A 14874-nucleotide genomic window follows, 5' to 3' on the forward strand; every position below is an offset into this window, starting at 1 on the left:
CGAGCGCTTTGAGTACTCCGGGAGAGTAGAAAAGCGCTATATAAGAATCAGTCCATTTACCATTTAAATAAGTAATACAACACTACTGTCAGCTCACAGTAGTGAGTGTAATCTTGAAAAAGAAGAATGTGCAAATATATCAGATATGTACACCTAATAATCTTAACAGCATGTGAATGTTCTAATTACTTTACAGCAACTAAAAGCAGGAGCAGTTTAGACCTCTGTATGGAAAATCCTGTATTTATGTGTACTGTGACACTCTATCATTATTGTGTTTTTGTTTGCAATACACAGGATATAATAGGTAAAAGTGTCTGAATTTGAATAACTGAATGCTAGTAGTCACTTTAAAAGACCAATAATGTTACATTTCCAGAGTCTATTACGAGATTAATTCTCTTGTCTGACGGCTGACTTTAGATAATGCTAAATGTTCTGAACTCGTATTACTTTGTACTAGAACTTGTTAGTACTTTGAATTTACTTTTTAATATTTTAATGCTGAGTTCAAAAGCTTCCTCTATTCTGAACTCCGATTTATTCCCTCAAAAGTTTACTGTAGGTCACATATACAACTCTTTTTGCTCTCTAGGACACTTAACAAAACAGAATATTCCATCACTGCAAAGTTTTAATTGAAGTGAAATTTTACAACAAAAGGCAGAAGAAGTTGTTCTGATATCATCACGGTCTGCAGACAGATCATGGTGTATACCAACATGTGTGCTCTCACCAGTGCCCCAGCAGCATACAGCATGGCCTGATCTGACAGGAAGTCCTTCTTGGCAGTATGATAACAGCTGTAAGCCAAGTCATAGTGCTGAACCAGGAGGCACAGGTCAGCCATCTTTCTGATCTGCAGTTCTGGGGCTTCTGGGGGATATCTGGTATGACAGAAGGGAAGGGTCAAGGGCACTGCACACAATATACAGGGTGTTGCATGGGCTTCATTTATGGGAATGAAGTGCATTGCAATGGAGCTTACAGAAGGCCACATGTGCTCTTTGGTTCACTGATGCTCTTCTCTGGAGCTTTTCCTCCACCAAACCACTTTTTTGTTGCAGTGAACAGAGACCGACTCAGGCCCTTCCTGGATACTAGCTGTAGACAGGGAAGCAAATCATGTTTCCAAGTGCTGCGAGAAGTCAGCGAAACAATAGAATTGACTGAAATGGCTAGTGTACTCTCACAAGCCATAAACTCAAATTATGCCATTATGATTAATTTTACAGTTACAGGGCAGAAATATGAAAAAAGTATACATATTGTTTCAGCATAATGCTCAACAAACTACATTCTCTAAAACAGTTAATATAGTTAGTATAATTTTACATTGCCTGAAGCACATCACAATCACAAACAACAATATGTTGAGGGTCAAGAAATGAGTCGTACCTGATCGTTCAGCTGTCTGATGGTTTTCTCTATGTGTGGCAGCAGACCTCTGAAGGTGAATTCTTGGATAAACTGTCTTATGTAATCATGGTCATTCAGGGTCAGACAAGCCCCATGGCTACCTGCAGCACAGGCTGGGCTGTTTGAATCTTTAGCACCTTTCTTTAGGTCCGTATGTACAGCACTGAGGTTGTGCAGGTTTGCCATGCTGCTGTCCAACTGGAGAGGATGCCCTTCCAAGCTACTGGACATCTCATCTGCAAGGAAATAGCGTAAAATATAAACTCATAACAATAACCTTACATAATATAAAATAGTACCACTATTTATGCACCCAGAAAAGTAACTACTGCTGGTGCAAGGATTATGTGGAAACTGGTGTTTCAAGCAGTATAAAACATACGGCATAGTCAACCTCTACAAACAGATTTGGTGCCCTTCTGATCACTTCTGCTCAATCTTGCTGTTGATGCCAAATCACAAGATTCAACCACCAAAGATGTCGACAATAAGCCTGATGAATACTGGCAGGATGGTCTTTGATAACATTACACCAAAAATAAATAAAAGGGTTTAGTTCTCATCGAGACTAGCATGACTGGCAAAGAACCTGGTCAGGACCAACACAGCGAATACATAGTGCTAACTAAAAAACATGGAAAGCGGTACAATGGAGCTGCAAAAAGGAAGTCATATTTATAAAATTTACTGTGAGTGCAATATAGCCAAGCAAGTTGAATAAAAAAATGGTGACCTTTAGATTATTTGTAACTGAAGAGCAGAGAAGCAAAGATCTCCCCAAGTCCGTTTACAAAAGAAGCATTAAATTAACTCACCTTTCTCAGCTGAATAATTGCCGTCTACTTCAGGTCTGCTAATAATGGTCTCTACAGCAGCACTGTTCATAGTTGGAGCTGGATCATCAAACACATCCTGCAAAAACAGGTTCACTATGTGAACTAAAGTAAAATCTTTGGCAAAAGAGAACAAAACTGAACAATCAGGCAACTGCAACAGTTCAAAGTACTATTAATGATTGGGCTGTCCACAATTCAGTCACAACTACCCCTCAAGGTGAACTGAGAAACACACACATAAAACCTGTGCTTTTACTGTATTCTTTTGGTTTGTAGTCTACCCAACAAACTTTCCCCTGCCATCGACAAACTTTTCATTCTGCAGAATCGTGTCCCCCGGCACTAGTTGTTGCAGGAATATTTAAAACAGCCAGTGCATGTGGAGGAGTTTGCAATGTTTACCTGGTTATGAAGATTATTCTTGTGCAAGTATTGACTCCAGGGATCTGGAATCTGTTCATCCACATTAGCTGAAAAGGTACGGGAGTTCATTTTCAACAGATAGCAGCCCTGAGAACCATACTTCTGTTTCATATCCTCATAAACCACATCTGCCCTGGAGATAAAGGGAGAATACTACTTTAGAACAAAACAGCTTACACTTACTAGAGCATAATGAATTCAACAGTTATTTAAAGTTATTACATATAGTTTATTTATTTTTAAACATTTGACATTGTAAGTTCTGGAGTAGTTTCACTATGAAAGATTATCAAAATGTGGTGGATGAATTTTAAAGGAACTGTACGTTTCTTTTAGTACCTTTGTTCATCCCCTTCACACATGTCATGTAGCAAGACATAGTACTTGAGTGTGTTAGGAATAAACCACTTGGGATTAGTGTATTCTCCACTGTGCTGAATTCTGTGCTGCTCCTGAGAAAGCTTGAGGAAATGCTCCACAGGGACTGCCTCAGTGGATGATACCACTAGCAGGCCTGCCAGAACCATGTGAAGGATACAACAATAAATAGACTACATATAAGGATACTACTATTAATAATACAATAACGGAAAGCACAAGCATACAAAGGAGGGAAAAAAAACTGTCTTAAAATTTTTACAGATCCTAAATTCCAGTTTGTCAGCTCTTCTATTTAAAAAAAAAAGCTGACGACAGAATGTTGACCACTGGTCAGATCTGTGTGCTGTTAAAAGGATACAAGCAAGGTAATGATTGAGGAACTCGTGGTCAGAGGCAGGCATTGACTGCAGGAAGTTCTCCCTGTAGGCTTCAAACCAGGGCGTGGTTACTTGAAATAGAAAAAAGACAAAATAGACAAAAGACTTAAAAAAAAAGCCAGAAAAATTAGGTAGTTTCTAATACTACATGTAGATTAAAAGATAACCACTTTTGAATGTTTTTGTTTGAAAAACATGGACGATAAACTAAAGATAAAATGTCTTGTCAACACAGCAGCTTCAATGAGTCTTGGCCTTAAGACTTAAGAATCGCTGGAACAATTTATTCCTTCATCTGGTGTTTTGATGATGCACATAGAGAGCACCGGATTAACAGTGGATTAATCACACAACTCCAATGTGGAACATGCCATTCCTTTACCACATGTACCAGTAAAACCATCACGTGAGGTGATATTTCAGTCATAATTATTAGACCTTCATAGCTGACATACATTAAAAGATCATTTACACAGGGCTCAAATGTAAATAACAAGAATTATACTTACTCAGAAACGGTTACAAATTCACTCAAATTAGGCCATGAAATATGCGTTTGACCAAAATATCCTTAATTTACTCACTGTTTGATCTAGAAAAAAAGTCTACACTTCCTCATCTGAAAATGTAACTAACCACAAATCCTACTTTTACACTTATGTGATGAGTGTGATTAAGTAGTACATGCAAGTTTTTGCTCTGTTGTTTTTTTTATCTGCCATAATGTCTAAAATAACTAGTCACTGATACAGTTTTATAATCCCGGCATTCTTAATTTATGTATAAAATAACTGGCTGCATCCAGTGGTACCCCTCAGTCTCCTAGCAGACACACCTATGTTATTTCAAAAATCCTCTGTGACTTGTTTCTCAGATGGCCCTGAGGTCAAGGTAACTGAGATTAAAACTCATCTGAGATTTTGTTTTGTACCCATGTTATCAGTTTTCATTCTCGAGTTTAATCTGCCCTGCACAAACAGTATGAGGCGGTGCTCCGCAACTCTTTTACTTCAGCTACCTCCCATTTCTTGTGAACTGAGAATGCTTGGGAGAAAAAACAGTACACACATGAACACGCATTTGTTGCCAAAGGAAATAATAATCTTTGTAAATCATTTAGAGCGACTGTCACTAGTAAAAACAAGAACTTTAAAAACAAGACTACTTAAAATTTTGTTTAACTTAATCAGTTTTTTGTCAACTAAAACTAGACTAAAACTACAAAAATGTAGATGCCTAAATTACAACTAAAACTAAATTACATTTTACTTAATAGACTATGACTAGAATTAAGTAAATATGTTCTGTCAAAATTAACACTGGAGGGAACTGGAAGGTAAGGACCACAACAGGTGTGACACATCTTATAGATCTATAGCGATCCACACATGGGCTAGCAGATAGTGATACCTGAGCTGTACTTGGAGGTTTTGATTTCCAACAGTGTTTCTCTCCAGACACTGTACCAGGGGGTGCTAGCTTTAACACAGTCATCTAGTAGGTTGAAGCACAGAGTAAGCATAGAGTACAGTTATGCTTTGATGTACTTTTTTCATTACGGAGCTGTGAAGTCAACATATCAATGACACCTAAGAGAAGTGAGCTCTGAGACACATCTGTGGTGTACAGTTATTTCTAATCATAGAAGTCAACTACCATAACCTGGACAGTTTCACACACAAAACTGCATCTAAGCTCATAAGAAATATCAAAAATTTGAAATTGATAACTTATTGTCCATAACTGACTATCCAGCCAAATATAGTGGATTACCATAATAGTAATGATTAAATATATTTTTGTATTGCTAACATTTTAGCAATACAAGCTAATACAAGCAATCAAGCATTAGTCCTTACCACTAAAATTGAGCTCATAATCTCCTGCCATAACCACATTAGTCACAGCACTTTCTTGGGGCTGGCAGGATGACACCACATCACTGAGTAGCTGACGCTGAGCAGGGCTCAGGGACGTAGATGTTGTTGTTGGACTTGTCACTAAATTGTTGACACAGATACGCAGGTTTTTCACAACCTGCAGTTGATTGCTGGGATCTCGGATGTGACCTAGAAGAAAAAAAGAGTAAGTCACAGCATGGCACTCAAACAGTATCAGAAAATATACATAAAAATGTCACTGATGGAGAAGTGTCCCCTTTATAAGAAATATGCATAAATGGAATGCAGCGCAAAATCTCTCAACCGTAGAGAGACTGTGCTGAAAGACACAGAAAACCTGGTAATGGCACGTAACTGATTGTTGACTGTGAAAAACTCAATGAGGCATATCTTTAATATTTACTCAGCTATACAATTTAAACTGCTATCGTATAATTTTAGGGATTTTACATTACCCAAGTGTAAAAATCAAACAAAATGTATATATCCTATAGATTTCGTTTATACATGAGTAAGAATGTTAATGTATGTCCAAAAACTTAATAATATGTAGCTTAAACACATTTAGCTGCATCTTCGCTTGTACTGAACATGACAACTAACACAATTGCTGCGTGCTCCAAGTAAAGTCTGTTAGCTTGTTTACTGTGTGCTGGGTATAATAAACCACCACCAACAGAACTGTTCAGCTGCTGACTGAAACGCTGTCCTAGAAGACCAAATGCTAATTTGTCCAGCTCGGGTCACTTTGCACTCGCATGTCAACAAGCAGGGCGATCGGCATAGCTGCTTAATCACGAGCCAAACTGCTAAGCGTCTGCTAGCGAGGAGCTAACGACAGTCGTAGCCCCGCAAGCAGCAAAACATCTTTCCTCATTATTTTCCTAAGCAACCTTTCCTCATTTTTACCAGCTACGAAGCTGAAAACGGGACCGAGGGTGTGTTTTAAATAGTTGTTCATACCTTCAGACGTAAGTCTGCAGAAAGGCCTCAGCAGCTCCGCAAAATTTAGGTTGTTTTTGCGAGTCACTCTCTCAGCTTCTTCACTGCACAAGACGGCCACCATCGGGACAAACGAGTCCTGAACGAACTCCTGTACAGACTGGACACACTGGGCCATGTCGAAGCAGAGTCAAAACTATTTAACACAATGAACGGAGTCAAGTGTACTATCAAGAAAGCCGGGCTATAGCATTACTTTAGACAACTCCTATGTCAGAAGACCGCAGCCATGTTGAATACGCCAGCCTTCTTCCTGTGAAGGGCCGACAGTCAGGTGATTCTGGAATACGTCACTTCCTTTTCCGTTCCATTTGTTCGGTAGCGGTCTAGACCCTGCTCTAGAACTCCCAGAGCCTGAAGTTCTGGCCCGGGTAGCCAGACTTGATGGAGAAAAACGTTGGACATTTCCAGACTTTTATCTATGATTTATGTACCATCACGTGGTTAGCAAAACATCGATATACTTATTAAACCATTACAACCCTGCAGTATAAAAAATTAATTTATTAACACATCACATAGTTTTCTTCGAATGCGCGAGCTGTCTATTTGCATTTGCGTCATGACAGTCTTCCATATAATATTCCAGTCTGCCTTAGCAGGGACGTCACAAACCACAAAAATAAAGTTTCAACTGTATCTTACACTTTAATTCAGTATCACCAGCACTGTAGTAACTTTCTGTACAATCCATACAGCACAACTTGGCATAAAAAAACCTCTGCAATGTAAAAAAATATAGCCTTAGCATCCAGGTCCAAAGAAAGGTGACATTCTGCCCTGCACAATACAGACACTACTTAATGTTTCCCAGGTATAAAGGCTGCAAGTGAGAGAAGGCACACGTTGTACAGAGGGATTATTTGATGTTCCGTAATATGCGACGAGCATGACTGGTTTTCATGGCAGCCAGAGCGGCCTCCAGTGTGGAGATGAGGTGCAGAAGGGTGCTGGGATCTGTCTGGAGAATCCTGGAGTTGTAGTCACTGTGGCCGTCACTTCTGGTTAGGTGGACACGCATTGTAAGCATAGGAATGAACTGCTGGCGGACTGAACGTCTGGCCAACTGACAGAAAAAGCAGAAAAAAAACACAATAAGATAGTCAGACAAAGAAAGAGAAAATACTTGAAAACTGAATATTAGTAATACTGCTTACTGACACAAATATAAACCAGTCTATGTAGCTCAGATTACAGTGCAAATCTCTGTTCTGCATTACACACCTGCAGTGATGTGCGATACCACTGATTTCCTTTTCGATCCGATACCAGGTAAAATTCAGGGTGGTATCGACGATACTGATCCGATACCGATACTCTGTACAAAAACTTAGTGTTTCATTGTATTTCATAATACAATATATAATTGTATTATGTATACAATATATAATTATATAATTATATAATACAATTATTTATTGTATTATATAATTATATAATACAATATATAATTGTATTATGTAATTGTAATAATAATATAATAATAGAGCTTCATAGTGATTACAGGACATCTGACTACTTGTTCTTATTGGTGAATAATGCAGAATTATCATATAGAAATGAAAAAACCTGAAGCTGTGCACTAATTGAACACCTTGCCTGCCTGCAGCACTAAAGGACTCCGCGAGAGACGTCTGTCTCGCCCTAGCAGCACCTGTCCTTCTCCTCCTCTTCAGTTCACCTCAACATAAGCTCATCATATTCTGTGATATGATTTACTGTGTGGTGTTTGACGAGGTTAGCGGTGATGCCACAACACCTCTCTGTGATGCCACATGTATCGCAAACCGTGTCTTGGCTGTTTGTGGAAGTAAAATACGTTCAGACGTCACTCCGTTTACGCTCAGCCATTGCTGTGAGTGCGCACGCCAGGGCCGCAACACATTTATACAGCCGTATTTGGCATATGACTATGAAATGCGTAAGAGGAAGTAGTTCCTTCCAATTTAGATGATCCGAATGATATAGTTTCTTTCCACTGTGTAACTGTTAATGGAAAAACTACCAATTTACCCCAAAGTACTAAAATATCGATATTTTAATATGAGAATCGATTCTAGAACATAAATTACTGGTGTCGGAGGAATCGATATTTCGATATCAATCCGCACATCACTACACACCTGCAAGCTTACAGTGTCACCTAATAATGATCACCTGATATAAAACCATACATCACAAGGTCAGATGATGGAAAGCAATTCAGCAGGGTTATCTCGATAATTTACAGTTTACAATAATCTGCTGAACACAGCTTCTCTCAGTTTAGCTTGAAACTAATTTAACTAAATAAAATATACACAAATAAAATTCTTTATATAAAAAATATTTCCCAGTTTTTAAAAACTAACATATGCATTTTTTTTATAACTTTTACACACAACCAGTCTGGACAATGTTAGTGTGAGGAACAGGGGAAACTGTATACCCTTAAATATAATTTTATCCTTCAAGGTAAGTCAAGTGTCTTAATCCATGAGTTCAGGAAACATTTAACATCCAATACCTCAATAACACACATACAAATAAAAAAGACTGCAGAGTTGAGTGTGATATGCAACAATTGCACATAAGTACTATCCTGTATTTCCCACTTTATGTACCACAACGGTCAAACAATAAAATGATCTAGAAACCCCATGCATGTAGATGTTGCTGAACTGCAGAGCTCCTTCAGTGACAGACTGCTGCATCCTCGATGCATGAAGGAGCGTTTCCGCAGGTCCTTCCTCCCTGCAGCTGTCAGACTGTACAATCAGAACTGCTCCCAACAAACATAGATGTTTACATCAATGCTGTAACTGCAATAAGTTAGTTAATTAACCAATTCGCACTACAACCTGGTTTGCCTCTTACCTGTAATTATTTTTATTTAATTTAATAACTGTACAGTACTCTCTGTTTATAGTAACCACTGTCCTTAATGTAAATATGTAAGAAAAATTGTGTATGTTTCTGTTCCGTGTCCTGTGTACTGTTTGTTTGTATATTTGTCTTTTTGGCTGCTGTTACAACCAAATTTCCCCTTGTGGGACAATTAAAGGATTATTCTATTCTATTCTATTCTATTCTATTCTATTCTAAACAATACACCTGGACATCAAGTCTCCATTCCAGGTTGTGGTAGGCAGGCATACTGGACGGCAGATGACTCAGGATGCTGCGAATCTGACTGTGGTGCTGCAAGTAGAGCTGTACCAAAAGAGAAAAGTGATGCATTCAATATCCTGACAGACACACTGCTTAGATAAACAATGTACCGCTTAAACAAAACTTCAACAAACAAAACTAAAACTTAGACTATACAGTATTTAAATCAAGTACACAATGTTTAAATAAAGTCAGTTAAATAAAACTGTTTAAAATCCACCTGTAAGAGCATCTGGTTAAGCTCTTCGCTAAAGCCCAAAACCAACACTGAATCAAGGAAATCCACTTCAGATATCTACAGAGAGAGAGAGAGAGAGACAGCTGTGACTCTTGGAAGAGCTCACATTTGTTTACAGCTTTTGTCTTAGCTGGTGAAATATTTCTAGTGTTTAAGTATTTCATGATGATGCAGGGCAGAAACCAAGAAAATGCCACACTAAATATGGGACATGGACGTCATGGGGAAAAAAAGAGCATTCAAATCACAGCATTCAGGGATAAACAGCACATTCATCTATGTTCACTGATCCAATGTGTGAGGAGTAAGTATTCCTCACCATGTGTTTGGAGCTCTCTGTCATCAGGAACATCAGGCCTTCCACTCCATGTTGTACCATTTCTACAGGAACACAGAGTTTCCCTGCAACCATAACGGCATGAATCATAAACTTACTTAAAAGAGGCAGTGCACAAGTAATTATTTTATGTATCAACGCTGTAACAAAGTCCAGTTCTATTTAGCAGTCACAGTAATGAAATTCAACTCTTATTACCTTATAATAAACTGGTTAGACAACACATAAACTACAACTGTATTATCCCAGCACCAGAGCAGACTTGTACCATTTTAAAGACTCTATGATCTGTCCTTCAATTTCCTAATGAAGGGACCCAAACCAGCAATGTTTCCCTATTCATGTAACCAAGAATAGGGAAACTCATCACTCAAACTCATTACATTAGATTTTAATCCTTAAATGGACTAAAAGGCAGACTAAATATTTGAAACAATATTAGAATCATTGTTGTACTAACTTAAAAAGGTATACTAAATAATGTAACAATTTAATATGAATTTCAGAAAAGGCAGTGTGAGATTGCTGCAGTAAAACAAACCTTATAAACAAATACTATGCACTAATGAGCCACAGAAGTCACATATGCTTGAAAAGAAGCACTAAAAGATGAAGTCTTACTAGCTGCTCCCTCATAGACCTTTGGACTAGTTCCTCTTCTTAGAAACTCCAGCGCAATGCGTCCAAACTCTCCCACCACTGAGGAAGTTAAAAAACATAAATGCATCATTATCACAAATGATATATAGATAACTCATAACCAACTGTGTTTCGGCATCAATACTTTAAATTGATTCTTCTCAGAACGATAGCATTGACTCACAGAACTCAGGCTAACAAAGGTAAAATCCCCCCAAATTCCAGAGGAAACGTTCATTTAAAGCCTGCATGCCGGCTTTCATTGGACATAAAAGTGTAATCCTAAAGTTCTCAGATTGCTGTAGTGTGATAAACAGCACAACGTTTGCTTTATGATTTACTGAAGTAAAAGTGTTAGACTGAATCAAATGGAGATACTCCACGTAGACAGAATTTGTATTTAATTACAGAACTTAAATGTTCTTAGTTCCATTCGACCACTGAGGTTTACTCTGTTAAGATTCCATGCATCCATTCTCTTCCACTTATCCAACTCAGGGCCACGAGGGAGCAAGAGAGAGGTCACACACATCACAAGACTAACACAGAGTAACAGACAAGCAGTCTGTCACAGGGAAACTTTGGACTTGGCTGGTGTACCTGGAGAGTACCCATGCAGACAGAGGTACTAGAGCAAATCGCCATGGTAACTTATTATGCGAACTTAACCTGCTTCAGAGCAGGTTAAGTTCGCAGAATAGAGATCAAAAAAATAGAAAATCACTGGCCTTTGACCAATCAGTTCTCCAGGAAATAGCGTCACCATTCTTGGAATATCCCTCAGACCCCTGTGTGCAGACAGTAGGAAGGTCTAAAGTGTTTTTTACACTGTGTAATGTCTTTGTGTATCCCTGATGAGCAAATATTTAAAAAATTATATCAAATTTTTTGTTGCTCAAATTTGTTTTCTGTTTGCTTTCTGTTTGCAAACCACTTTACAACAAATTTATAACATTTTATTAAATTGATGTAGACACATAGACAAGTGCAATACAGCTTCTCTCCTGGGGAGAATACATGGTATAAGTGCAAGTTGCTGTACCTTACTAAAACCACTAAAGTACAAACTGTGCTTTGCATTGTCAAGGAATGTTTGGATATTATTTCTGTGATTTGAAAAAATGCATAAATTTTGTTTTGCTTGATTCTAATCTCCTGCTGAGTCTCACATTCCTGGACACACGGAACATACATTACAGATACCTGTTCAATCAGTCAGGTTAATGTTACTTGATCTGCGGCAAACTGAAGAGATTTCCACTCTCCTTGCCTTTTACTTGTATATTTTTATGTTCTTTAGATATTTTCACAACCATTTAGTATCATCTCTTGATTAGACAGTGTTTCAGGTACATCTGTCTTTTTGTAAAATAAAAAACAAGCCCACATTTTCCTCACAACACCAACAACCAGCTTGACGGTCCCTCGAGTTTACCTGCACACATCCCGTTCAGCAGTCAGCTGTCAACAGCTGCTGCTAATTCAGGAAACCCGCAATATACCATAATGTCATTGTACTATTCTGCACAACATAACAAATGTAGCTTATTTCCCCAGCACAGACCTACTGCAGCTTGTGTTTACCCTCACAGTGACTGACCTGGGATAAATAGCAAATGGGATTTAAAAGGAGGGAACGATGGACACTGAGATAACTTCATTTGACTTTATAAGCAAACTTGTTGCTTTGATGAAGATTTGGCCAATTTGCATTAGAAAGAAATCGATTTAATGAAACGCATCATTTGGACAGGTAGCTGTGCACCTTAGTAATATAGTTCCCTTGCTCAAAAGACTGAATATCATCCTCTCAAGATGCGAACATATTCAGGAAACCCACCCAGGTTAACTGGTCACAGACAGTAGATGGTTATTGTGAAAAGCATATCATCTTTAAATAATTAATCCCAGTGTTATGGAGAATATGCAAACATAGCCACTGCTGGGGAAGTGTAATATTTTATTATACGTTTATTCAATAAATGGGTTTATGGCACTGAGATTATTATTGTGCGCCCCAGGGCAGCTGTGGCTACAACGTAGCTTGCCATCACCAGTGTGTGAATGTGTGTGTGAATGGGTGAATGACTGAATGTAGTGTAAAGCGCTTTGGGGTCCTTAGGGACTGAGTAAAGCACTATACAAATGCAGAGCATTTACCATTTACCATTATTACTGAGATTATTTCAGCCCGGTTCCTTAAACTCATGGCCTGCTTCTGACTGATCTGCTGCTCAGTGTTTACCATTTTCACCAGCTGGAAATGGAGACCTTTTTGCTGAGGTCTTTAATGTTGTTTAACTGCATGATGAGACACTGGCAGACAGAGACGACCATTCGGTGAACATTACGAATCTGCCGATGCCAGTGAACCTGAACCAGGTGGAACTCGTAGGGATCATTTTCTGTGGTAGAAGAGTCATATGACCACCCCGATACTGCCAACAACACGCCTTTCATATAAACGCGCAGGGAAAAGCCTGGGCAAACTCAGCGAGCTGGTAACCAACTTCGTGTGACCATTATCCTAATCGTCAATGTCAGGATAAGTGTATCTAGATAACAGAAGAATATCCTGGGTATGCAGAACGAGCTTAGTAGTATGCAGCCCTGATCCTCTGCACCTCCTATCCTCCCTCACGCTAGTTACTAACCTGCGGCGTCAACCTGCGGCAGGAACGAGAGATGTTCTTTATGTTCCTCAGACAAAACCAGCAGCATACTGACCAAAGGTTTCCACTTCAAACCCCCGACAAATAATAGACATATGTATCCGGAAAACGATCAGTTTTATTTCTTCTTTGGTGTCTTTTTCTTCTTTTATTTATTAGTTATTGGCTGTTGAAAAACAGCAAAATGGCGCATTACCGCCACCAACTGGTGTGGAGTGTGAACTTAAACGTTAATATATAAATAAATAAATAAATTAATGTGTGTATATATATATATATATATATATATATATATATATATATATATATATATATATATATATATATATATATATATATATATATATGAATGATTAATATATTGATATATATGTAATATGTACCCCGCCTCTCGCCCTATGACAGCTGGGATAGGCTCCAGCGCCCCCCGCGATCCCGAAAAGGATAAGCGGAAGCGAATGGATGGATGGATTATAATATATATATATATATATACACAGTGGGGCAAAAAAGTATTTAGTCAGCCACCGATTGTGCAAGTTCCCCCACTTAAAATGATGACAGAGGTCAGTAATTTGCACCAGAGGTACACTTCAACTGTGAGAGACAGAATGTGAAAAAAAAATCCATGAATTCACATGGTAGGATTTGTAAAGAATTTATTCGTAAATCAGGGTGGAAAATAAGTATTTGGTCACCTCAAACAAGGAAAATCCCTGGCTCTCACAGATCTGTAACGTCTTCTGTAAGAAGCTTTTCTGTCCCCCACTCGTTACCTGTATGAATGGCACCTGTTTGACCTCATCATCTGTATAAAAGACACCTGTCCACAGCCTCAACCAGTCAGACTCCAAACTCCGCCATGGCCAAGACCAAAGAGCTTTCGAAGGACACCAGGAAAAGAATTGTAGACCTGCACCAGACTGGGAAGAGTGAATCTACAATAGGCAAGCAGCTTGGTGTGAAAAAATCAACTGTGGGAGCAATCATCAGAAAATGGAAGACATACAAGACCACTGATAATCTCCCTCGATCTGGGGCTCCACGCAAGATCTCATCACGTGGGGTCAAAATGATCATGAGAACGGTGAGCAAAGATCCCAGAACCACACGGGGGGACCTGGTGAATGACCTGCAGAGAGCTGGGACCAAAGTAACAAAGGTCACCATCAGTAACACACTACAACGGCAGGGAATCAAATCCCGCAGTGCCAGACGTGTTCCGCTGCTGAAGCCAGTGCATGTCCAGGCCCGTCTGAAGTTTGCCAGAGAGCACATGGATGATACAGCAGAGGATTGGGAGAATGTCATGTGGTCAGATGAAACCAAAGTAGAACTTTTTGGTATAAACTCAACTCGTCGTGTTTGGAGGAAGAACAATACTGAGTTGCATCCCAAGAACACCATACCTACTGTGAAGCATGGGGGTGGAAACATCATGCTATGGGGCTGTTTTTCTGCCAAGGGGACAGGACGACTGATCCGTGTTAAGGACAGAA

General features: G+C 38.9%; 2 protein-coding genes across 3 annotated transcripts in view; both read right to left on the reverse strand.

The window, feature by feature from the left end:
* The window catches only part of trappc8 (trafficking protein particle complex subunit 8), a 32251-nt gene extending 25395 nt beyond the window's left edge, over positions 1-6856 (reverse strand). Inside the window, exons 1-10 of one of the 2 annotated variants that reach the window (XM_085137479.1) lie at positions 6301-6856; positions 5296-5505; positions 4847-4930; positions 3418-3507; positions 3018-3192; positions 2658-2811; positions 2235-2331; positions 1399-1655; positions 989-1104; positions 737-887 (exon numbers count right to left, since the gene is read on the reverse strand). In XM_085137479.1, coding sequence (XP_084993605.1) covers positions 737-887; positions 989-1104; positions 1399-1655; positions 2235-2331; positions 2658-2811; positions 3018-3192; positions 3418-3507; positions 4847-4930; positions 5296-5505; positions 6301-6457 — 1491 coding nt within the window. In that variant the 5' untranslated portion in view covers positions 6458-6856. The remainder of the gene's footprint in view (positions 1-736; positions 888-988; positions 1105-1398; positions 1656-2234; positions 2332-2657; positions 2812-3017; positions 3193-3417; positions 3508-4846; positions 4931-5295; positions 5506-6300) is intronic. The other variant, XM_085137480.1, reaches the window with a different exon arrangement.
* Positions 6857-6962: 106 nt separating this feature from the next.
* Positions 6963-13531, reverse strand: commd2 (COMM domain containing 2). Its single transcript, XM_085137484.1, has 6 exons — positions 13358-13531; positions 10686-10763; positions 10047-10129; positions 9710-9784; positions 9433-9531; positions 6963-7405 (listed from the first exon to the last, which is right to left on the reverse strand). The coding sequence occupies exons 1-6, from the start codon at positions 13422-13424 to the stop codon at positions 7199-7201; spliced, it is 609 nt and encodes a 202-aa protein (XP_084993610.1). The 5' UTR covers positions 13425-13531; the 3' UTR covers positions 6963-7198.
* Positions 13532-14874: the final 1343 nt, after the last annotated feature.

This window comes from Neolamprologus multifasciatus, chromosome 17, assembly GCF_963576455.1.
Source record: "Neolamprologus multifasciatus chromosome 17, fNeoMul1.2, whole genome shotgun sequence".
Lineage (NCBI taxonomy): Eukaryota > Metazoa > Chordata > Actinopteri > Cichliformes > Cichlidae > Neolamprologus > Neolamprologus multifasciatus.